This window comes from Falco punctatus, assembly GCF_963210335.1.
Source record: "Falco punctatus genome assembly, chromosome: 5".
NCBI classification, from domain to species: Eukaryota; Metazoa; Chordata; class Aves; order Falconiformes; family Falconidae; genus Falco; species Falco punctatus.
Window position 1 is genome coordinate 10,845,263 of NC_137584.1, and position 23,459 is coordinate 10,868,721.

At 35.8% G+C, this 23,459-nt stretch overlaps 1 protein-coding gene across 2 annotated transcripts in view; it reads right to left on the reverse strand.

Annotated features, from left to right (window-relative positions):
* Positions 1 to 23,459, reverse strand: part of SENP6 (SUMO specific peptidase 6) — a 78,849-nt gene that overhangs the window by 18,136 nt on the left and 37,254 nt on the right. For both annotated transcript variants that reach the window (XM_080388163.1, XM_080388164.1), the window contains 12 exons: positions 20,835 to 20,905; positions 19,118 to 19,263; positions 14,114 to 14,513; positions 13,027 to 13,262; positions 10,364 to 10,525; positions 9,441 to 9,483; positions 5,780 to 5,959; positions 2,547 to 2,773; positions 1,869 to 1,975; positions 1,664 to 1,780; positions 704 to 826; positions 356 to 448 (listed from right to left, as the gene is read on the reverse strand). In XM_080388163.1, the coding sequence (XP_080244289.1) occupies positions 356 to 448; positions 704 to 826; positions 1,664 to 1,780; positions 1,869 to 1,975; positions 2,547 to 2,773; positions 5,780 to 5,959; positions 9,441 to 9,483; positions 10,364 to 10,525; positions 13,027 to 13,262; positions 14,114 to 14,513; positions 19,118 to 19,263; positions 20,835 to 20,905 (1,905 nt within the window). The remainder of the gene's footprint in view (positions 1 to 355; positions 449 to 703; positions 827 to 1,663; positions 1,781 to 1,868; positions 1,976 to 2,546; positions 2,774 to 5,779; positions 5,960 to 9,440; positions 9,484 to 10,363; positions 10,526 to 13,026; positions 13,263 to 14,113; positions 14,514 to 19,117; positions 19,264 to 20,834; positions 20,906 to 23,459) is intronic.

Genomic DNA, 23,459 nt, shown 5'->3' on the forward strand with positions numbered 1-23,459 from the left:
AAAAGATTATCTCAATCTATACCAAAGAGATGTCATCAGAAGTAAAATGACTAAAAAAAAGCAAATCCAGAAGTCACCAAAGATAAGAGCTTAGAAAAAGGAAAAAGGAACTCCTGAGAACCAAGTAAAACTAGAAAAAGTACTCAGAAAAGTTCATTTTTGCTTAGTCTTTACATTGGCTCATACTTCTTATATTATAACACTTAAAGGTCTCACATTATTATTTTGGTTTTATTACCTGGAAAAAGATGTTTAATCTTTTAATTTTTAACTTCAATTCACACTATAACTTTCAATTTTAGAACTATGAAGCTTAAGTCTTTACCAAATGCGATAAAAAGGTATGTTTACTTACGCTTCATTAAGGGGAACAAAAATGAAATCTTTCTCAAAAATGTCAACGTGCCGTGTCCATGTTTTTACTCGCCCATGTCGTTTTTGTTGTATTCTGTGAGAAGAAACCAACACATTATTTGTAGGGTGGCTTATTTTAACTGGCAGACTACTTTTCCAGATATTTTCACTTCAACAGCTTCTTAAGATTTCCAAGGTACATTCCATGTTTGCTATAGGTCTGGATACCTCCTGCAGTTCTGTCGGTATCATACTATTGTCTGTAAAGATTTTATGTCTGTAAAGCATCTGTTCTTGTAGTCTTTACTGTACTTAGCTCTTAGTTAAAGTGACCCATCAACAGACTTACGAAAGGTTTGAAGTTTCGTGAGTATTTCTTCTTTCTCTTTGATTAAGGCGTTTATAGAAGAATGAACTGAACACGTGTATTCTATCAGCATCTTCTTTTTTCAGTTTTTCAAGTACCAAATACCTAATCAGTTAAAAAAGAAAAATTCATGGAGGTGTTAATTTTAAATATTAACCGCTGCAGTAAAAATGACTGCCAACCTCCCCACCAAACTGTTGCAGCCTCTCACAAAATAGCTGTAAGAATATCAGAGCCAAGTAACCACAGGAACTACTTAATGCAGAAAAGTGTGTCAATACTGCAAGATATTAAGTCCTTTCCCCAATCAACAAGTGGTTTTGCTGCTGTTGTATTTATTTTTATATCATGGCAGGAAAACAAATGTTCAATGACTTTGTTACATAACAATCAACCTAGGAAAGACCCATATTTTATAACTGAGCTGCTAAGCCTCCGAACACTCCCAGAGTGATGCATTAACTTTCTTTTTACCTGTAAAATATTTCAACAGACTGAAAATTACACACACACCCCTTACGTGTAGCATAAACACAGCAGCACATACCAATTTTATATGCTTCTAACATCTATAGTGTCAGTGACACAAAAAACAATTTATTTTAATCAAAACATGAAATTCCAAGGAACACAAATACTCTGGAAAAAAACAACTGAACTTAAAAAGACTTTTTTTTTTCCTTGCAGTTAAATTTCCACTGCAGATACTAGGAAATTTTAAAGAACCATTTTTCCAAGTGAGAACAATGTCACTGTCAAGCAGGACAGGAAAGAAACCAAAATTTCTCGCAAATATAGAAAACAACCTTTGAAATTACAGGTATACATACTTGGAGACTGACTTTAATTGGAGACCAACTAAAGAACTAGGTTCTTCAATGTCAGAAATTTTCAGGTTTCAAAGTAAAAGATGACTAAAAACTGATTTGAATTAAAACTTACTTTAAATAAAAATCAATAATAACATCATTTAAAAATTCTCCTTCATTTAGACAATGGAGGTCTTCATTGGTCACAGAAATACCACCTTTAGCTGGAGGAGGTGGATAAACTATCAACCTGAAAAAAAAAATACAGTCAATAATAATAATTAAGAAATGCCAAAAAACCTGAGAAAATTATTACAGTGCAAAGATTAATATCTTACTTTTCTATAGGACCAATAAATACTGTATGTGGTTCTCCAATTTCTTCATCATCATCAAAATATGGTAACTGTTTATTTCGCTGCTGCACTTTGGACTCAGAAGCAACCTTAAAAGAATAAAAGTAAATACTAATTTGCATACTGTGTTCAAATTTATCAAAAAGATAATAAATCTTTCTGAAGTCCAGCAGTGTCAAGTTTAGGTTTTTGCCTTTCCTAGCTCATTGATTACACTTAGCTCCACACTCATTTCTTGCAGGTTCACAAAATTTGCAAATTCTTGAAGAGGTAGTTTTGTTTAAAGAACATGCTAATTCAATTTGAATTTCTTGTTTGAAATACTGTAATTTTACCAGTAAATTAATGTGGAAACAATTATGTTGTCCAATTATTAAGGGATGAGAAATTTGTACTATAATTTCTAAATGACAAAATTACTTGTGGACCATTGTACATTCTTATGATCAAACTAAACACACTATAAATAGTACTGTGAATGCAGACCATTTCCCATAGTTTCATAACCCACCATGGACCAGTCTGGGAATCCTCATATAAAAGCCAGTAGAAGTTGTTGGGATTTTTTTGAATCTAGTGACTAGCACACTACCATTACTGTATTTGTAACCTAAATAATATGATGACTTTGTTCTAAAACAAACCCAAAAACATAATTACATTTTTTATTTTGTTTTCTCTGTGAGATGGGCTTCCTTTGGAATTGTCTTCCAAGCACTTAGTAAATGCGACAAGCCTGCCATTGGCTTCTTCAAAGGAAATTTTCACAAAGAAGTCAGAAATATTATTTCTAATACCAATGTCAGTAATTATTTTTTCAAATACTGAGTTTGCATGAGAATCAAGCCCAGTTTCAAAAATCAAAATGATGTACTGTTCTTCTTGACCTATAAAAAAGCAGAGAAAATTATTCATTTACAAACAAAACAAAATGTTGCAATTATAAACAGATTTCAAAGAACTGTGGGCCACCACATGTACACGCTGCTGACAATACATACAAGCAGTAATACACATGTATGCCAGTAGACAGAAGGAATAACTACCAAGCCCTTCTACCTACATTTGCAAAAAGAGGGCATTCAACTTTTACCTTAATCTAGAAACGTTAATTATTACACCTGATAATTTGTTAAGACACACTGAATGCAAAGCCAAAGCATATTTTGAAATAATGGCTTCTTTGCTTACTGACAGTAAGACTCGGTAATCACTATTTTCTATTATTCTTATTACAGTTCCTATCCTATTGTTTCTATGCAATTCTAGAAATTATATAGTCAGCATAATTTCCTCTCTATAGGGCAACACCATGCCCTAATTTCTCCCAGGTCAACACTAAGAAGTCTAGAGCAGCTCTCTCAAAAATCCATCAAGATACATTCACCTATGGAAATCTATTAGAAAAGAACTATATTAAGAATGTAGGTGGGCTTTTGTGGTCTCAATGTTTATTATAAAAATGGCTTTAATCTGCTTAACTCCTACTTTCCAATAGATGGAGGAGGGGGAGCACACGCACTGAGACAACATACCCTAGATTAAACAAGAAACAGTATATGAGACCCCACGATTCAGGCAGATTCATGGTCTGTCCAGATCCCTCATCCTAGAAGGCTACACTACAAAACCTTTTTGAAAATTTTACATATTAAAGTACTACAACATATAAGCCCAGAGGTTCCCAGCCTTTTAGCTAAAACTGTCTATAAGAATCACTTCTACATGGATACACAGCACCAACATCTGCACGTCAGCTCTTTCCAACAATGGAGATTCTCAGAAACAGTGACAGGTTGGAAAAAAATACTACTTTAACTTGGGGTATCTAGCAAGTAGGATACAAAACTTAAACCAGTGCTTAGAAACTAAACAGAATAGAATACTAAGGAGAAGAAAAAGTGCATTTTGGGAACGACTGTTTCCAGAGTGAAATGTGAAAATAAGCACGATGCTTTTTTAAAGTCAATACAAACTGTATACCACATATTAGAAGCACAAAGTTCTAACAAAACTACTCTTACTGATTTTAGGCATGTGTTGTTGGGTATGTAAGTACAAAACCTGTGATGGCAATTTCACAAAAGAAACAGTTATTTTTCACTGATCAGATTTCTGTTACCATAGAAACAGAAATCTCTTCAGGATCTCCAATCCACTGGCAAACAGTTTTCATTTCTAAAAAGTATGCATCTGAGCAAGGAAAGGAATTTAAAATGTCACAGTAATCAAAATCTTCATCCTCTTACACGGGTAAGGGGATCTCACCACCTAGAAGAGCAAAGCCCTGCTTTCAGGTCCTGTAACATAGACAAACCATAACTTCTCTGCCCTTGGTGAACACCCTGCTAACAGAATACCATCAGGCATTCTCTCATGATTACTCTGGCTAGCTCTAATAAATCTTGTATTTCTTTTGGTACAGTGGCTGTCTGAACAGGTCAGCTTACACCTTTACCAAAAGCTGGAGACTGTAAGTCAGATCAAACAGCTGTTGTATAAATACCACCTGCTCACATCATCTGAAAAATAAGCAGTAAATTGCACTAAGAGGAATTATTTAGGCAGTCAGACACAGGAATAGGATTCAGGCTGCAAATCTCAGTCTCACGTAGCTGGCTAACTCAGAGCTGCAGGGACCTGTTTTTCTGTAAGAGAAGAAGAGTTTCAGACACATGCATAACCATTTCCTTTTGGTTATTCTTAACTCTGCATGCTAACTTGTGAGAAATAATTCTTCAGCAGCATATTGCCCAATTCACCACACACAGAATTCGGGTGTCTAACTAGGTTTTATTTATTCCTGGTTTGGGAACTAGGCATCTACACACACAATTGCTTACACAGCTATGGGTTCAGGCTTAAAGTAATTTCACGCTCACAAAGCAAATCGCAAGTGTGTTACAACAAAGTGCTCCTAAATATCAAGTACAATAAAGCAGCTGGGTGCAAAACTAGCTTGGTGCCACAGCTTCAGAGGGAAAAGGCAGGGGGTGAAAGGCTGAGAGACAATACTAAGGGAAGGATTTTTTACCTGAACAACTCAGTAAGTTTTTCCTTTTTTCACTTGTGAACACCTGTGATACCTGAGGTCTGATGCCTGCTCCCAGGATTGTCTCTAGCTCCCCTACATGCACTCCAATTACTTTTGTAATTGTAACACTCGTTGCAGCTCATACTTTTTATAGGAGGTGGATGAGGTTATTATAACAGTACTGTGTGCTGGAAGCACACAATTCTGAGATTGCTGAAAGCATTCTTCCTCCATTTGAATGCATCACGTATCTATGAAGCTCTGTACAAGTATAAATAACCACAAAATTTAACTTAAAGAAAAGCCTATTTAAGGGGAAGAGGACTCTATTAATTTGAAGAATAGCGTACATATTAAGATGCTAGACCCTTGAGTAAAACTATGTGGAAATTAAAACTTAATTTTAAGATACATGAAGACAACCCATTTACTTTCCAAGCAGGTATTTGTCTGCATCACAACATCACTACAAGCATATGCGGAAAAAACCTCAAGTCAACACACACAACACTTTCTACTGAAACTAAGGCCTGGAAGCAGAACACCACAGAAAGCAGAAGCAAGTATACCAAAAGCTAAACAAACCAACTTGCTTTAATTCAGTACAAATATTAGTGAAAAAAAGTTACACTTGATTGGCTAAATGTTGTAACTAGCATGTGCCTGGACAAACAGAAGACTAGTTTTGCCAAGCTGTTCTGAACTATACTCATCAGCCTGGGAAGGTGATAGTATCTGGAAAAACACTACCCCTGCCCCAGCCAATGATGCCAGTTTTAGTCTTTAGTACACTCGGTCATGATCCAAAATAGTAAAACAAAATTTGAAGTGAATAGTAAACTAAAATTGTTTTACTTACTGTCTCCTTTACATTCGTACCAAACATTATCTTTACTCATTTTCAGTTGGTCTCTCAGGCTACTACAGGTTGATGGTATTGTTTGTAGGAAGACTACTGGTAATTTTCGCACACTACACCATTCACATTTGGTAAGTTCTGAAGTTTTCAGGTTAATCTCTCTGATATCGCTTTCTGATTCTAGGAGAAAATAATGACATTATAGTAAAAATATGCAGGTTTCCTTTACAATTTCCCCCTTGATTTTAACAACGTATCAGTATGTACTCATTAACAATCTTAAAAGTTTTTAGAAGTTTCAGATCAACACGTAACCAGGAAGTGATGTCTGTTATATCTTAAAAGACAAACTGAACTCCACTGTCACCTCTCAGGGAAGTAATCAGAAACAAACTGTTTTTTCTCACCGACTTCAATCTAGTTTTTATTTCAACGAAAAAACCACCCTTTCCAGTGATTTAAATTTGCAACTACTGCTATGACACATTTTACAATAGGTTTGTAAAACTTTGTAGATTTACCTTTGACCAATTTCCCTTATGAAAAATAACTATAAAAAGAAGAGGTGAATGAACACATGAAGAGAAATGATCTGACTGCCTGAGGGAAATAAGGTGCTCCTTTCAATTTACTACCAAAAGGAGATGTCAGCAACATGGTAAATTTTAACACTACCTCTGATGCTGTCAATGGCAATGCTGAGTATTTTACAGGTTTTAGTGAATTATAAAAACGAAAAGAAAATTGTGTGAAGTCAAAATTCTTCAATTTGATGAAAAGACCCAGAAGTTCAAGGGCATTAATTATTTCTAGATCACAAAAACGGTTAATGGTAGTTACTTAAAGCTTTAGTTAGCGGCAGCCTCCACCACAAAAACTGTATGCCCTTATGTAGGAACAAAGCACAGAATGGAAGGACAAATGGAGCCAATATGAAGTCATTTAATAAATAATAATGCAACAAGCCTGTCTCCTCCTCCTTTCCCTGTAAAAGGGAAGAGATGCTGCAGGGAATTCCTGAAAATATTAAGGATTTTCTTAAGTTAAATTCTAGTAAATATTTTGTGACCAGACAGATGGCGAGTAAAAATTAGTAAAATGGTTATCACCTAAAGAGTTTAATTTGCATCACCCTGAACATAATTGCAAAAAAACGTATGATGGGGGGGGAAGACATAAAACACATACCATCATTACTTTCTAGTTTAGCACATCAGTGGTTGTTATTATTAGTGAAGGAAGCGTTTCCCCCTCCCACCCCTGCGATCCTTATCTTGGCATCTAGCAGTCAAAGTCCAGCAGCCACCCTCTACACCCACCCTTGCCAGCAACGGAACGCACACCCCTGTGCCTGCCCTGCCAGAAGGGGAGTCTGCTGCTTGTAAAGACAGGGCAGTCACCCAAGGCCAACTATCCACTGGCTGCAGACTGGAAGTGGTGGCCACCACAGCTTCTGTGGAGCAAAGCAGCCCGCCTTTTCTTCTAAACCTCCAATACCCCTGTCCCACTAGCTGCGGAAGAAGCAGCCCGGCTCCGAGTCAGGCTGCAGTGACAACACACTTCCTCCAAGCCGCCTGGACATTCGCTGTTCAGAACAGTTTGTCATGTTTGCCATGACACGTTTTGCCATCTCATCAGGAAAAGAGCAGCAGCAATGTGCTACATGGATTCTGACTAGTCTATCTCCTTGCACTGATTCTCCTTTATCTCCTTAGGGACTTAGACAGGAGAAAATGAAGTTAGTAAATGAATGAAGATTTGTAGATGACTCCTAGAGTCTTCTGCTCTTTTTGTTTAAAACAAACAACAAAACAGCTTTCCAAGGCTAGGCTGCAGTATCTCAGTCTCTATAGTAATATTCAGTTTTCTCCTTCCTAAATGAAAACACTTGCCTTAGTTCATTTTACCCAACTTCCCACTTTCAGAGGCAGGCTGCAGTAACGACAATCACAAGTGAAAACCAGAGGTATACAAGTCCTTCTAATGCTGTCTAGATAGAAAGTCCTTGCCAGAACATGAGCTAGCTGGTCTTTGGAGAAAATTCTGAATCCTTGTAACGGTGGTTTGCACTGAGGTAAAACGTACCAAATTTCATGTGCAAGGAAGACTGTCTACTCTTCATATGAAAATTTAAATTACATTGATCCTTTTGTGTTAAGACAGGCATCTTAATAATACATTTCACCATAAACACCTTAACCCCTGAACAATACTTCCTGTAACACTGACGTAAGACAGACAACATGACTTATCCATTAAAGGCCACGTGAATAGATTTTTACATGTTAGAAACAGAAAGTTGTTTCCTTGAAACACCAGTTGGGAGTTGCAGAAAACTGACAAGGAATGTGGAGAGAATTTTGAGAACCTGACATATTTATACATGCAAACACAAGCTCAAAGCAGGACAGTACTGCTGTTTCTACAGCTGTTCAAAGCATATGCCTTTCCCTGAAAAAGCATGACCATTGTAATCAATCTCAAGAAAAAAAAAAAACAGGTGTCATTTTTATTCCAAGACCCTTACTTGTATTAAAACAAGTCGTGCTGTGATTATGATGTTAATAGAAATGGACCTAGCTGGGAATACACCCATCTCCCTCCAGTTGCAAAACAAAAAAAATTAAATGGAAGTGTGCTAAATGTTCCGATAAACACAGCATTTAATGAGTTGCCATATTTATGCTATTGAGGGACCAAGTCCCACATAAATCATTTCACCATGCAGCTGTTTTGACTAAAAATTGACATTTTCTACAAATTTTACTAAGCTTTTTAATGTTTTTTTAGAAATGCATTTAATGCATGAAAACTGATAGTTTCTATGCATCTATATTTTATACACAGCAGAAAATTAAAATACTTTACTGAGCAAAGCCTATGCTTATCTTTATAGGTTACGAGACACCTTTTTGTATATAATAATGACAAAATATAATAGTTCTGTTTTACAAATAACAAAAGGCAAAATTCAATAGGACTGCATCTTCATGGAAACTTAAGATTAAGAAAAGGAGGCATTGCTTCTTTTTAGGCCTAATGCAAAACCCTACAAAAGAAAACAAAGGAAATAGTGCAATAATTGTAAGCTCACCATTTCCTAAACTATGTCCCTGTATTTCTTTCAGGAACATGAAATCTACAACTCAGAGGCTAGAGAAGAAAAATTTTTCCAGGGAGATATAGACAGGAAAGGTCTAAGACACTTAGGTGGTTTTTACTCTCTACTGATGCATCTGAAATAAAAAAAACTAATAAAAGGTAACATGTTTTACAGGAGGTTACTCTTGCCTTTTGTTTTTGTTAATAATTTTCAAGACAACCTTTGCCAGTCATCACCAGAATATCTACAACTCTTCAGTCAGAATGAAGGGGAAGAGCTAATGACCATCCATTTGCACACCAAATGCACACCACAAATTCCTAATTCCTGCTATCTGTGATTTTTTTTCTGTCAGTGGAAGGTATAAAAAATGCAAAATCATTTTGTATTTATTCACGAGGCAGTTCAAATTTATACTCCCATTCTTCTTCCCTGACTACAGGCACAAAATGAGAATCAACATTTCATTATGACTTATTTGTTAAATCCTTTCAGAAAGTTACTTCACGCAATAAATATATATGATCAGTATTAATGTAAAATGAAAGATGTACTCACCTTCTTGACTTTCTAAGCGTATTTTGATATAATCCAGGCAAAACTGTGGAAGACAACAAAACAAGATTTCACATCTTCTCTAAACCAAAACTGACTTAATGCCTTTTAATTGTGAGCAAACATATTTCAATTGACTAAGTACTTAAGTAATGAAAATTTTAAAATAAAAACTACCTTTTTAAAAAAAGCAAAGTGTACGTTTTAGCATAAGTCAAGGAAGCAAGTATATTCTTTATTATTCAGTGTCTCAGTCACATTGACTGTTGAAACTTAAAGAGTTCTCCTAAGTATTCCACTTTCAAAAAGGTTTATAATGCTCTGAAAAATACCACCAATTATAGCGAGAGGAAAAAAAAAAAACTATCTTCAAAAGAGAATGTCTTCTATTATCAGTATTTAAGCAAATCAAACAACAGGGTTTTGCAGATAAGTGGAAAGAGCAAGTAACACTTCTCTGCTATTTATGTGGTTACCCCAGCAAGAAGTGTCCATTTTCTCTGGCTTATTGCATACAACTAACATTCGATGTCTCCTTGAAAGTCTCTGAGTAACTGAGCTAACGAAAAAAATGTTATATAAAAATAAAATAATTCAACTGCAGACATGCTTCTTCCTCTCATCTATCAATATTAATTTTTTGGTCACTGTTGCCTTCAATATTCTTAACAAATGCATGCTAATCCACAAGCCTCCACAACCAAGTAAATTGTTTTCAAGGGTTTTGCAGGCATGATGTTTCTCTAACACCAGCACTAGATAGTATGTCAGTACTTTAGGATTCTTTGGGAATCACTGCCCCTGACATTAGAGACAAACTTACTGTTCCACAGATAAAAGGCAAAAATATTATGTTGTTCAAGTATGAAAATAACAATGTCCATCAAAAACTGAAAGGAGATTTGTGAAATAGTAAGTTTACTTACAATCACAGGTTCCACTACCATTCTTCGCAGTGTTCCTATTCGTATACTTCGACAATGCAGAATGACACTTTCACAGGAATTCAGAGGTACAGTCTCAGTTACAATCTCTCGAGAAATAACTTTACGCCGTTTTATTGGAGTGTTAGACACAATGTTCCCAAACTGAAAAGTAATTTTCAAGGTTTCAGAATGTCTCACTAAGATTTATTGCTAAAACAAGCTTGCTAAAAACTAGCGACTATATTTTCAACTACTTTTCTGTTGGTCAAGAACATTACTTACTATATAGCATCCACCTCAACCATAAACAGAAGATACAAATTTCCTAAAGGGCTTTATGGAACATCTAAAGACCTTAATATTCTAGATTAAGGAAAAAAAAAAAGGGGTAAGCTGACACTTGTAAACATTTTGTTAATATTTCCAAATCACAAATAGTGCTCCTAAAATTGCCAAAACCAATTCAGGTTTTGTCATTTTGAAACACTGTGCAGTCCAGCAAAAATAGGGTTATTTTTAATATATTTTATTTATATAAAACTGCTAATGCTGTAAAAGCACCACAATGTTGGTGGGTTTATTTTTTCTTTCAGTTTTTATTAGTGCAAGCTTTTTGTGACTGAAAACACTGAGTAATTACTGAAGTACAGTGCCTCACCACATTAGCAGCAGTAGAATCTTCAAGAAACATAAATAAGCCCAAACAAAATTCCTTAAAGAAACTCTACAGAACTATTAAGATATTTTTAGGATAGATTCCAGGACCAGAAGTCTGAATACTGAAAGAAGGTCACGTGGAGTTTGGCTCCAGTTCAAGAAAGTCTCCAGATGCTGACTGAAGCTGTAATCTCAATGAAGCATCCCGTTTACCAACAGATCAATCTTATGAAAACCTATTAAAATGAAAGAAAGCTGGCCAACAGCCACCTGATTAATGTATTTATTTTTTGTATTGCTTATATTGCTCTGCATCGTGGAAGGATTTTCTGTACACTAGTCTTTTATTTGGTAGTTACATTGTTTCATAAAGCTGTCCATTAATAAACATTCTTTTGAGTTACAAAATACAATTAAAACTCCCACAGAAGAACATTTTAAGGGATTCAACGTATTTACTAAGACTAAGTCTTGACAATTAGGTTAAAGTCCCTAATCACTAGCCTATCTTGGCCGTAATTCAAGCTACATGTTTGGATGCTTCATTTAAATACAGTAGAGAAGGCAAAGATTCCCAATCCCTGAATAAAATATCTTCTTCGGACTAGCTAAACTTTATTAAAAGCTCAAAACTCAAATCACAGACAAACAGTAAAATAAGTGGAGCTATATTCAAGTAGCCTCTTCAGTAAAGAAATAATGAATATTTTTGAGAGAAAAAAAAAAATGAACAAAACTTCTCCAAGCTTTTTCTATCATATCTGACAAAAACACTGATATCTGCAATTCTTCGTAGTTTCCTTGAATCAATGGAAAGTTTGTGTCAAATTTCACAAACAAAAATAATTGTTTCCCTTATTTTTAAAAGCAAGTTATTTCCTACTTTTATATAAAATGCATAATTCATTTCCAATGTTACTACTGGTTCTTAAAGACTGGTGAACAGGAACATATGGGTCTACAAAGAAAAACATTTGGGAGAGTTTCAGGAGTCTTAGACACCAGTGGCTTCACAATGCAACAGTTTCAATTAATCCAGTAGATAATGCCAGAATAAATGAAATTCCAAACTATCTATCATCCAAGCTTTTAGCCCCACAGCTTTATTGTAGGCTAGAGGTTCACAGCTTCATATTGATAGTGGTGACTAATTATATACCATATTACAAACATCCATAATTTCATCAACTACAAGACTAGAATGTTGGCTTCTGAATCTCAGCATCGCATGAACGTTTTGGCATCATGACTCCAGTATTCTAACTCAGAAAACACAAAGGATTTGAGACTGCAGGTGGAAATCTGATCCGATACTTGTGTTGAACTAAACAGTGAAGCTGGACAAGCGACCCAAGAACAGTTTTAATCAGCACTATTAATTCAACACCACACTGCCACAGAGGAATTATTTTTCCTAATGGCTCACTGTTGAGGTGGTTAATTTTTTAACACACTGTGAAAGCTGTCCCCTTTGACAGCACTTAAGAAGTCTGCTCATGGAGTACTTTTTATCTTTGTTTATCCAAATCTTGCAGTGGTACTCAACTACAAAACAAAAGCCCCACCAGGAAATCCTTAAAATAAATGATATTAATTGGGACAGTTGTTCGAAGTATTTTGATTTTAGAGGGGCGCTATTACTCCTAATGTCTCTTTTCATGTTTAACTTTCTAAGTCCAAAGTCTCACCAAGCAAGAGCTGGTACTTATATTTTTTTTCACAAACTAAGCAGGCCCTTGAGTTTCACACAGACAGTCTCAAAGAATATACATTCAACACAGAAGCACCTATGTTAACAGCATAATTCAAATCACGATGAACATTTGTAAAAATATAATTAATACATTTTCTTATGTCTCCAGTATTATGTAAGCAGATATACTACTCAATGAGCTGCTAAGTAAGAAAAGCAATCAAAATATAGTCAACTTCTGACAATGCAAACAAGCCTTTACATTTACCATTATCTGATTTTTGTTTTCTTTAAACAAAGCATTAAATAGTACCTGATCTTTCATTCTTGCTTTTCTTGGTAGTGTGACTGCAATTTCTGTATCTGTTGTTATACTACCTATTCTCTGTTCTATTCCACAACTGTTTTCCTTTAATGCTGCTTCCACCTTTCCTGTAGAAGGAGCTGGGGAGGAGCGGGCTGAATCTGCAGGACGAGGTGAAATGCTTTCCATTCTCCTAGTGCTGCCACTATCCTCCTCATCATCATCATCATCACTAGACAAGACAACTAAACAGAAAATATTACATTCTCAACCACTACATTTTCCTGTAACAGAAATTTCTTTTCCAGCAATAGCTTAAAAGTAATTTATGTAATTGTCCTGCAGTGCCAAAAAAGTCCACATTTATCATTATATTATGCTTTTAGTAATGTTTATTTTGAATCTGCTCACAGGCGCTCCCTCCCCTCATTTATTTCTCACAACTAACTATACAAGAAATGGGTATCGTTAATCAGCCTCCGCACACAGAAGTGAAGTCATACATTTCCTGGTTCAATCAAAAATTGAGAGTGAATAATATAAATTAAGAAAAACCGTCAAAAGAAATTACAACAAGTTATTCAAATCAGTAAGACAACATGGTCTAGTAAACTAAGCATGGAACCAGAAACATAATTTCCCAAATTCCAAGTTCCTTCCTGCTTATAAATTAATTTGAGTTTACGCAGAGAAAGCACAAAAAGTCAACATTTTACAAATTACGAATTTGAAATAAATGCGTAGCTCAAAAAGAAAGGCAGGGGGAATATAAAATAAAAAACAAAGACTGTCTTTCCCTTTGGGAGAATGAATGATGAAATTCTGCTAAGAATGCTTTTTTGCTAAAGTTACAAAGTGTATTTTTAAAAATAAAAGATTCATGAAGTAATATGTTTTCCCCAATGTTCAGCCTTCTCAGAGAGTACCTCAGCATATGAAAATGAAATTAAAAAAAGGTCTGTCCCTCTTCCCCAAGAAGATTGTTCACAAAAAAATTCCATGCAAAATCAGTAATGTAAACCTGCGGGAACAGTTCTGTCATTATACAGTATTTTGGGTTTCCAGTTCATGGCTATATGCATAAAAAGGTACTTACTTGGATCATTTAGTTCAGATGGTCTCGTACTTCTCTGTCTTAAGCTTCCTGTAATTTTAGGATTTTTTGTCCCAGTAATAAGACCGACTTTTCCATTCTGTCGTAACATAGAATGTCCTACTTCATTACTCAGTAGAATATCTGTTGGACCTTTCCCAACAGCAGAACTATAAAACTTCTTTGTGCTGAAGCCTGTACCTGAAGATTTTTGCCCTGTTGAATTCTGATGTATCGAAGAACGTGATAAAGGTCCCACAGATTCACCTAATGTCACAGTTTGTCTGGAGATTCTTTGCAAATCCTTTAGAGAAGCACTTTCACAATGTCGGCATTTGGTCTGATTCTCATTTGCCCGCCCACAATTTGGGCAATCAGTAGAATAATCAATTGGTTCCAAAAGCTAGAGAGGAAACACACACACAAAACTAGTTAACCACATTAAGTGCAAAGATACCATTTCCAAATCATGCATTTAATTCCTGTTCAGAATAAAAATTGACTATATTAGCAAATATAGTAAGCAGGGAAAGCAAACATTAAAAGACAGTTTGATTTTTTTCATTTAAGGAAATGAAAAATATTCTAACAGGAACAACTGGCACTTGTGGGTATTTTTAATAAGTGATTAATGTCGGATAATTCAGATTTTTCTTCTTGCTTTTTTTTTTTTCCTGTACATAAAAGGCTGCACATTATTCAGATATATTCATCAGCAAGAAGGTCCATTTACATCACTCTGTAAAAATAGTTTCATTGGAGAAAAATGGAGTAACCTAAGGATCCAGAGAGCAATGCTAACGAGGACTAGAAGCGACCTCCCGGTCTCCCCAAAATATCTTCCAACAGCCTGGCAAAGCATGCAGAAAAAAATCACTCCTCAACAAAAAGACAGGATGGACGGACAGACAGACAGACAGACAAGGAAAAAAAAGTACACTGCTCTAGAGTTCAGCATCTCAGAAAAGAGAATAGGACTTCAGAATAAGGAGATCCCCAAACTTTCAAGAGGAACGCAGGGGCTACAAGGGAAAATGTATCCTATCACTGCAAACACAGAGACATGTTTTGTTTCTCTCACATGCACTAGGTCCCACCAAAAAACTCTATGAACATATTTTCAAAACATAGCTATTACAATTAGCACATGCATCCTCATCCCCACCCCACACTCCATGCCATCATGAACATCTTTCCAATAAAGAAGACTTCTTCAGGTGTTGGATCTTCAATCACTTTTTAAAACAAATGTAAAGACAAAAATTATGCAAGGAGAATATATTATTGTTACAAAATTTCTGCAGTTTAACAAAGCTACACATACTATAGCAACACAGATGCAAAAAATCCCAGCATATAAAAATGTAGTATCAGACCTCTAAAACCAGAGTGATAAAATAGCAAGTGACATGAAAACCAGTATTGTGCCTCAGTGCTTAGTTATAGAATGTAGCAAAGACACCTCTAATCACATTGAAGAATTTCAATCAGACATTAAAATATTCAGCAAAAGCTACCAATTCTACCTGAAGGATCAGAATAACTGCACCCCTCTACTCGAGCCACACACCAAAAATTTAAAACCTACTTCCTTTTCATGGTTTGAACACTTGCATATTGATGGTAGAGTTAGTAGTGTTTAAGAGGTAGCATTTAATTAAAGAGGGGCATACCCCTTTATTTAGACTCTACTTGAAGATAAATGAGTACTTAAGTAGATGAGCTCTACCTAAATGTGTCTGGCTTAACTTGTAAAATACAGCATTTTTAAAAAACTTTGAAATCTGCAAAATATAAATACTATATGCCCTATAGCAGGGGTCCTCAAACTACAGCCCATGGGCCGGGTACAGTCCCCCAGGGCCCTCAATCTGGCCCCCGGTATTTACAGACCCCGCTGGGGGAAACCAAGCAGCCGCAGATGACGACCTGCCACTTCATCCGTGCCAGCCCTCTGGTTAAAAAGTTTGAGGACCCCTGCCCTATACAAATACTCTGTCCTATGACTGAAGTTTTCCTTTAAAAATTATTTAAGTTTTTAAAAATTAGAAAGCACAATCTATGGTCTACTAAGATGGAAAACATTTGCACTTTGCCTGACAAGCAGGAGGCTGTACCTGCAATTCCTCCTGCACAAAAGCACAACCAACACTTTTGAATTGTTCAGAGGTTCCATAAACCTCTGCTCTGGTTTCAGCTGTGATAGAGTTAATGCTCTTCTTTGTAGCTGATGCAGTGCTGTGTTTTGGATTTAGTACCAAAATGATGTTGAAAAGACAATGATGTTTTTAGTTGTAGCTAGGCAATGCTTATTCGAAGTCAAGGACTTTTCAGTTTCTCAGGCCCTGCCAGCAAGAAGGCTGGAGGGGCACAAGAAATTGGGACAGGACAGCCGACCTAGTTCAAAGGGATATTCCATACCATAAAATGTCACGCTGGGTATATAAACGGGGGGAGCTGGCCAGGGCCGGCTGATCACCGCTCAGGGACTGGCTGGGCACTGGTCAGTGGGTGGCGAGGAACTGTATTGCGCATCACTTGTTTTTTTTCCTCTCCTTCCCTTTGGATTTTATTCCTCTCCCCTTCTCCCTCCTTTTCATTACAATTACTGTTGTTTTTATTATTGTTTTTTTTTATTTTATTACAACTATTAAACTGTTCTTACTTCAACCTTTTTGAGGTAAAACTTCAAGTTTTACCTTTTTCCTGATTGTTCTCCTCACCCCTAGGGGGATGGGGGCAGGCAGGGTGGGACAGGGGGAGTGAGCAAGGAGCTGGCTTGCTGGCTGGGTTTAATTGCTGGCTGGGGTTAAACCATGACAACCTCCAATCCATCATCTGCACACTCTGGCAACTCATAGCTCGTGTAAACGCGTATAGTTCATGACAAATGCATAAAAATCCCTTTACTGTAATACATGATAAAACTCTTAACCCATTTAAAAAAGAAAATAAAACTGTGAGTTGTGCTAGTGAATTCAGTTGCAGCGAGATCTGTTCTATATCCAAAAAGCATATCCACAAACTAGACAGTCTTATAAGGATCCTAACTACCCTATGGGACTGGAGTAAAGGTTCATCTAGCACTGTGCTTACCGTTCAGCAGTGGCCAGCGGTAGATGGTAGAACAGGGAACAGAGTAAGGACATACCCTCCTTATTTGATGTAATCACCAATTTAGACATTTCCTGAATCAGTGGCTGAATTTCAATCAAATTGTTCAATGATTATGTAGCCTCACAACAACTGATTAATAAAATCTCTGAATTCTTGTAATATATCATGAGAACAATATGGGGGAGTTGCCTTTTTTAGGCTTACTGCTTGAGAGTTTTACCACAGGTACTCAGCTCTTTTGTTTCTGAGAAAAGGTAATTGGTTTTCATTCATGACTGCTGGTGTTCTCAACTTTACAGATTTCTAAGATATGCACAGGAAAAAGTACCAGACAATTATTAAATACTGTTTACAAGTGCAACCTGCCTGGTGGCTTTCGAAATGAAATCATGCCCCTGACCTATAATCGAGTCTGCTGCTTTTTTAATCAGGGAGACAGAAAACAGCTTATTTTAGCAACATGGTCAGCCATACGCAATCTAGCTCAAGGATACCAAGCTGCTGACACTTCCACATACAGCTCCAACCTCCGCTTTCCCCATGTATACAATGCGGGAAGTAGTTCTGGGTTTCAGTACCATGGGTTTGCAATAGGGAGGAATATGCTGAAAGCACACATTGCTTCTTCATGTACTGAGTCTTCTAGTGAGAGCTAGGAGTTACTGCAAACGGCCTAACAGTTCACAATGCAGCCACAAATCATGAGGCTGCTTTCTTTCCTCTCATGCTAACTCAGATAATTTGTAGGGAAAACAATTTATGTATTAAAAAGATGACATTTGTTAGATCTTCAGACTGAAAATTGTTTTATCAAGGAAATGACAAGATTCCATTTATTTTTAAATTGTTTTCAATGACCATTTCCATCTAGAAAACGGTTTTCTGCTTTTGTCCCTTACTTGACAGGACATAAGGTAAGCTGCAATGAGTATTTTATTTCTTTAAACAAACATAAACCATGTTTATCAATATAATGATTAAACAAAACCCACAGAACGGTAATGTCTTTTTTTCGTTTTTAACTGCTTTGTTACTTCATTACTTTGCTTGTATAGATCATAGCTATATAGATATCATACACAGATCAAAACCTCAGGTATTAAGATTTTCAAATAACATCATATTAATTAACTAAATACGTCATGGTAATGCACAAGAGTAGTACCAAGTGTAATAGATGTATTTGTTTATTTTTACACCAAGATCTCCTTACAAGAAATTTTGCTTTGACAGTCATACAGCGTGACCTGTATGCGTGCATTATGAATCTTCCATAGTAACTTGGGAAGATGATAAGAAATACAGAGCACCTTACGGGAATTTCAAAAATAGCTTGCATCTGATACTCAGCAAAGTTCCAGGCAAAATAACCTGGTTGGCTGCACCTAGACCACAGAATGCCATTTGGATACCTGTGCTAGTTTCACTGAGAAAGAGAGCAACTTATTAAGAAGTACTTGCATTTGTGCAGTACCTCTATCTTTATTGTTATGAGTACAGAAAATCACGACACTGAAAAAAAAAACAAAAACAACAAACCAAAACCAAAACTGCCAGAGAGTAAAACAGTGTTCCTCTACTTCATAGACAGCAAACCAAAATTATCAGTTTCTGGTTTATTGATCATCCAATCAAATTAACTACAGGTTCTTTTGCTTTCCAGTGCAGCATCTGTTTGTTCAAATCAGAAAGTATTTCATAGCTAGTATCAATATTAACACTTAAATAGCTCTACTTTTGTAACACTTTTTTAAAAAATTATGTAACGCTTTCTCCCAACTAAGGATTTTTAGAACATTAACTTGTTCTACAGCTGTATATTTGTTTTTAAAATATGCAACAACTTTTAAAAATAAACAGAAGTTTAAATGCTTTTAAAATGTAACCCACCTTTAACGGAGTTAAGCATTTTTTTGTAGCAGAAGACAGAGTCAAGTCAGATTGATATGAATTGCAGTGACGTTTCTGTTGCACCTTTCTCTTAATTTCATATTCCGATTCTGATTCTGACTCTTCTGTGTTTTCCATTATACTGTCTAGGAGGGAAAACGCAAAAATGTTACAAAAAACGTCTATTCGTATGCTTTAAAAATAAGTATCGCCTTATTTTTCACATTTTACACTAATGTGAACTAAACATAAACACCTTTTTAAACATCCAACAAACTACACTGCTTCAAGTTCTCATGATTTGTTGTATGAATAAGAAAAAATCCCCAAAGTAACTTCAAAAATCTTGTTTTACTAATACTATTTCAGTGTCTTTCAGTGACAATTTTAAGTCCAAAGCCTCCTCCAAATAGGAGGAGGCTTTGGACTTAAAAGTCTATACTAACTTCACTACAACTACAATGGACTGTCCGCTACTGAAAATAGGAGATCTGCTACATCATGCTCATGGTAATTTTCACTAACAGACTGCTGGTAAGTGCATTCAGAATAACTGGAAATGTTCTGTGTCATTAGAATTTATTCCTTCAACACAAGACTCAGCAGTACAGTGAACTATACTGCTGTATCTTGTTTTTTATTGGGGCATTCACTGAAATACTGCAAGAACACTGGAACAAAGAAACCAATAAATTAACAATGTACAGAGTGAGATCTTCTTCTTAAGTAGTACAGTATGTTGTACAACAGTGCCTTAATTCGGTTTAATGTAAAAGTGCTATTTATACTCCCTAGTTTAATTGTGGTCTCCATACTGGAACTTTTTTTAAGTCTGTATTTTTTTAAATAGATATGAACACTTTTTCAACATACACACTGATAGTCTCACCAACTTCCTACTATTAGAAGACACCTCAAAACTAAAGAATGAGTAATTTTCAACAAAGAAATAATAATAAGTGAGGTTTTTCTATGTTAATTTACTTTTGTGTAAGTAACTACTTGTGTGAACTGGTGAAGTTCTACTTAACATTAACCTAAAAACACACAGCAGAGTAACTGGTTAGCATAGATGGGTAAGCAGCTGAATAGCAAGTTTACAGACTGTTACCTGTACTGACAAAGCTCAAACACACAGTGATTTTTCTTTTCCAATTTCACAATTTCCACACCTCAAAGCAAACTTTATTTTCTCTTTTGCACCTCCATCAATGGCCCCTAACCAATTATGTAAGTGCATATTTCAGTTGAGGTACAGAGCAGTGCTAATGCTGGCTCTTCTACTCACTACCTCAGAGCATGAATATACTTTGTACCCAGTGTTATTTACCATTTTGCACATACTAACAGTGTTACAGAAGTTCCTTGTCAATAATTGAAGAGAAGCTGAGGGCTTGGGCTCAGACTAGAAGATCTCGAGAGAACTGTTCTATCTCAATTCTATGAGTTGAAATTTTTCCAATTTCAGTTGTTTTTAACATAACTGAAGCCTAATTTCAAATTAATTATAATGTGACTGATCAGGTTGCAAAAATCTGTCGAAAAGGGAAAAAAATCCTCCCTTCATGCACAAACTTGTATAATCTAGAATAACATGATACAAGGATATAAATAGATATACTAAAGGTTACACAAAGTTTGACAACACACCCACCCAAAGCAGGTATTCAAAAAATTATTCTGCTTAAAAGAAATGAAAACTCTAAACGTAACTTACCCACTCCTTGAGACCGTGGCAACCTAATGTGGTCTGCTTCTACTTTCTGAAGCTGAGGAGGGTATTCTTTTCTGCAAAATGAATTACATGTACAGTTGTTATTTTGACAGACACCATGATAATTTAGTCACAATTATACATGAGCAAATAAACCTGGAATGTATCTGAAAGCTATGAATAAATAACTTCTATTACATGCTATCTGCCCTTTTAAAAATAGTACCAGAACACTAGGAACAGCTACAGTAAAGGTCTCAGAAGTGTTCCTGATCTAAATCCCCTTTGACAGTAATAAAGAGTTCAGGAGTCTCTCACTTTCAGACCCAAGTCTTCAAAGACTGAAGCCTGCATTTCTTCCTCCTCATTCATGAAGACAGATACTTTTAAAGTCCAAAAATACAAACAACTGTTATTTTAATATTAAAGTAGATTCCATAAGTTCCACAACCTAAAAACAGGAAGAGAAGATGCAAAACAGAGGAAGGAGATCCGACGTCAAAAATTGTTGTGGCCAAAAAATAAAAAGAGCAACGCAGAAGAAGACATAGTTCCCATATGTTTGTTTTTAAAATATAATAATATAGACAAATTAGTGGATAATAAAGATTTTTTAATAAATAATTTGCATAATACACATATCAAATAATTGCTGTGCAAATAATGGAACATAAAGCATTATAGTATGGTGATTTTTTCAGTCCCCCGAAAGACATTTTTAGTTTATACACTAGTGTGTCAAATCCTGCTACTACCAAATTAAGAAATTCTGAAGCTCACGGCATCTCAGTTACTGTTTGTGGCAGTTCTCTCTCTCAGCTGCCTTACCATGCTCTACAGCTGTAGAGTACCACTCCTCTTGGAACAGAAGATGGCATGCACCTGAAACACAGGAAACCTTGCCAACAACTTCAGTGGAGAATGTTTTTATTGGCAAGTTAAGCCAGTGCACTGGGCTGTAAATGGGTCACACACTTCCCATAATGCTCTTGTAATCAGAGGCAGCAGTAATCAACAGAAAGGGAGCAAAGAAAACAGGTGTAGAGAGTAACATCTCAAACTACCAGCTAAATTTTGAGGACCCACCTGACAAAAAATTTGGATATGGCTGAAGAGGACTTCAGCATCAGGCTTCAGTTTTTATTTCTTTCAGCATAGCATTTCCTAATAAAACCTTTTAATTTTCTGCATTTCTAGATATTTTTCAGGGTTTCCCTACATTTTACTATTAACTAACACCTTTGAACAAGAATAATCTACGGCAGAGAGGACTGAAAAACAAGCATGGCTGGATTGCAACACTGAATGTAGAGATGGCACAACACCGTGAGTGCCCACCAACTTATCACAGATCACAGATTAAGTAGTTTGTTAGTGATTGTGTCAAAGATGTTTCTGAAACAATCCTGCTCCCCAATTTTTTTTTTTAATGTCTGCACACACACAAACTGACCCAGTATCAGAAAGTCAACATGAATATTTGTTAGTAAGTTACATGTATGATTTTTTTGAACGTTTTCTTTAAAAATTCAAATCACAAGGGATTACTTTGAAGACAGAATTGCTGGAAATATAATGGCAGAGCTCAAACTAATCACTGCATAATGAGAAGCTGCTGCTATTAAAACCAATGCTATTGACATTCTAAAGGGTAGAAATATCCCTGTAACTTCTTTAGAGGAGATCTCAAAAATGTAAACTTTGCAGTGAGGATGCATGAGCTGTTGTCTGACATGTTATATTTATCTTCCAGTAGTGTTTAATAACAATAAGTCTTGTTTTGAATATAACCACTGTTAGAAAAATTATTTTGTGTAAAATGTTTTAAACATAAAACATTTAATTGATATTTAAGACAAGCAATATTGAAACTATTTGGCATTTAATTGAAAGCAATGAAAACGATATAGTAAATTTAAAATAGTAAAATTTCTTTTAAAATTTAGTTTGACAATTTGAAGTCTCTGGACGTTTGTAAGTTATTTTTCTTCTAAAAATTGTACAGGTTTGTATTACATTTTTAACACACAACATATATTTATGGTTTTTATTATGATAAATTCTTCACCATATATTGCTAAATAATTGACAATAAATTGTAATACAGTAGCATTATCTACCCTTGTCTGAATTTTGTGTTATCAGCATAGACCCATATTGATACTTATTAAATAGGCAAACACTTGCAAGAATACACAAGGGCTGGCATAAAATGAGCATCGATGATCTCCCGTAAGATTTCTACTCATAAGCTTACCATCAACCGATAACACTCAAATCTAAGCTAGGAAAAACAGCTCCAAGTCAACTGAGGCTTCCCAACACAGTTTAACCTGGTTACCAATGCAAGGTCAGATTAGAAACGAAGGCAAAGACAATTTTAAACAGTACTTAATTGCAGATTTCATCGGGGGGGGGGGGGTGGGGGGGGTGGGGGGGGTGGGAATCCTTTCTTGGAGACACTAACAGCATTCCCACAAGAGGGCAGCAACTTGAAGCACCTCCTGCTAGTGTCCTTTCCTGAAAAAAACCCACACAAACAAAACGGCAGAGACCACCACCACAAAGGTTTTACAGGTGACAAAAGGAAGGTTCCCCTTTCAGCACAATGTCTGTTGCCATCTGAAC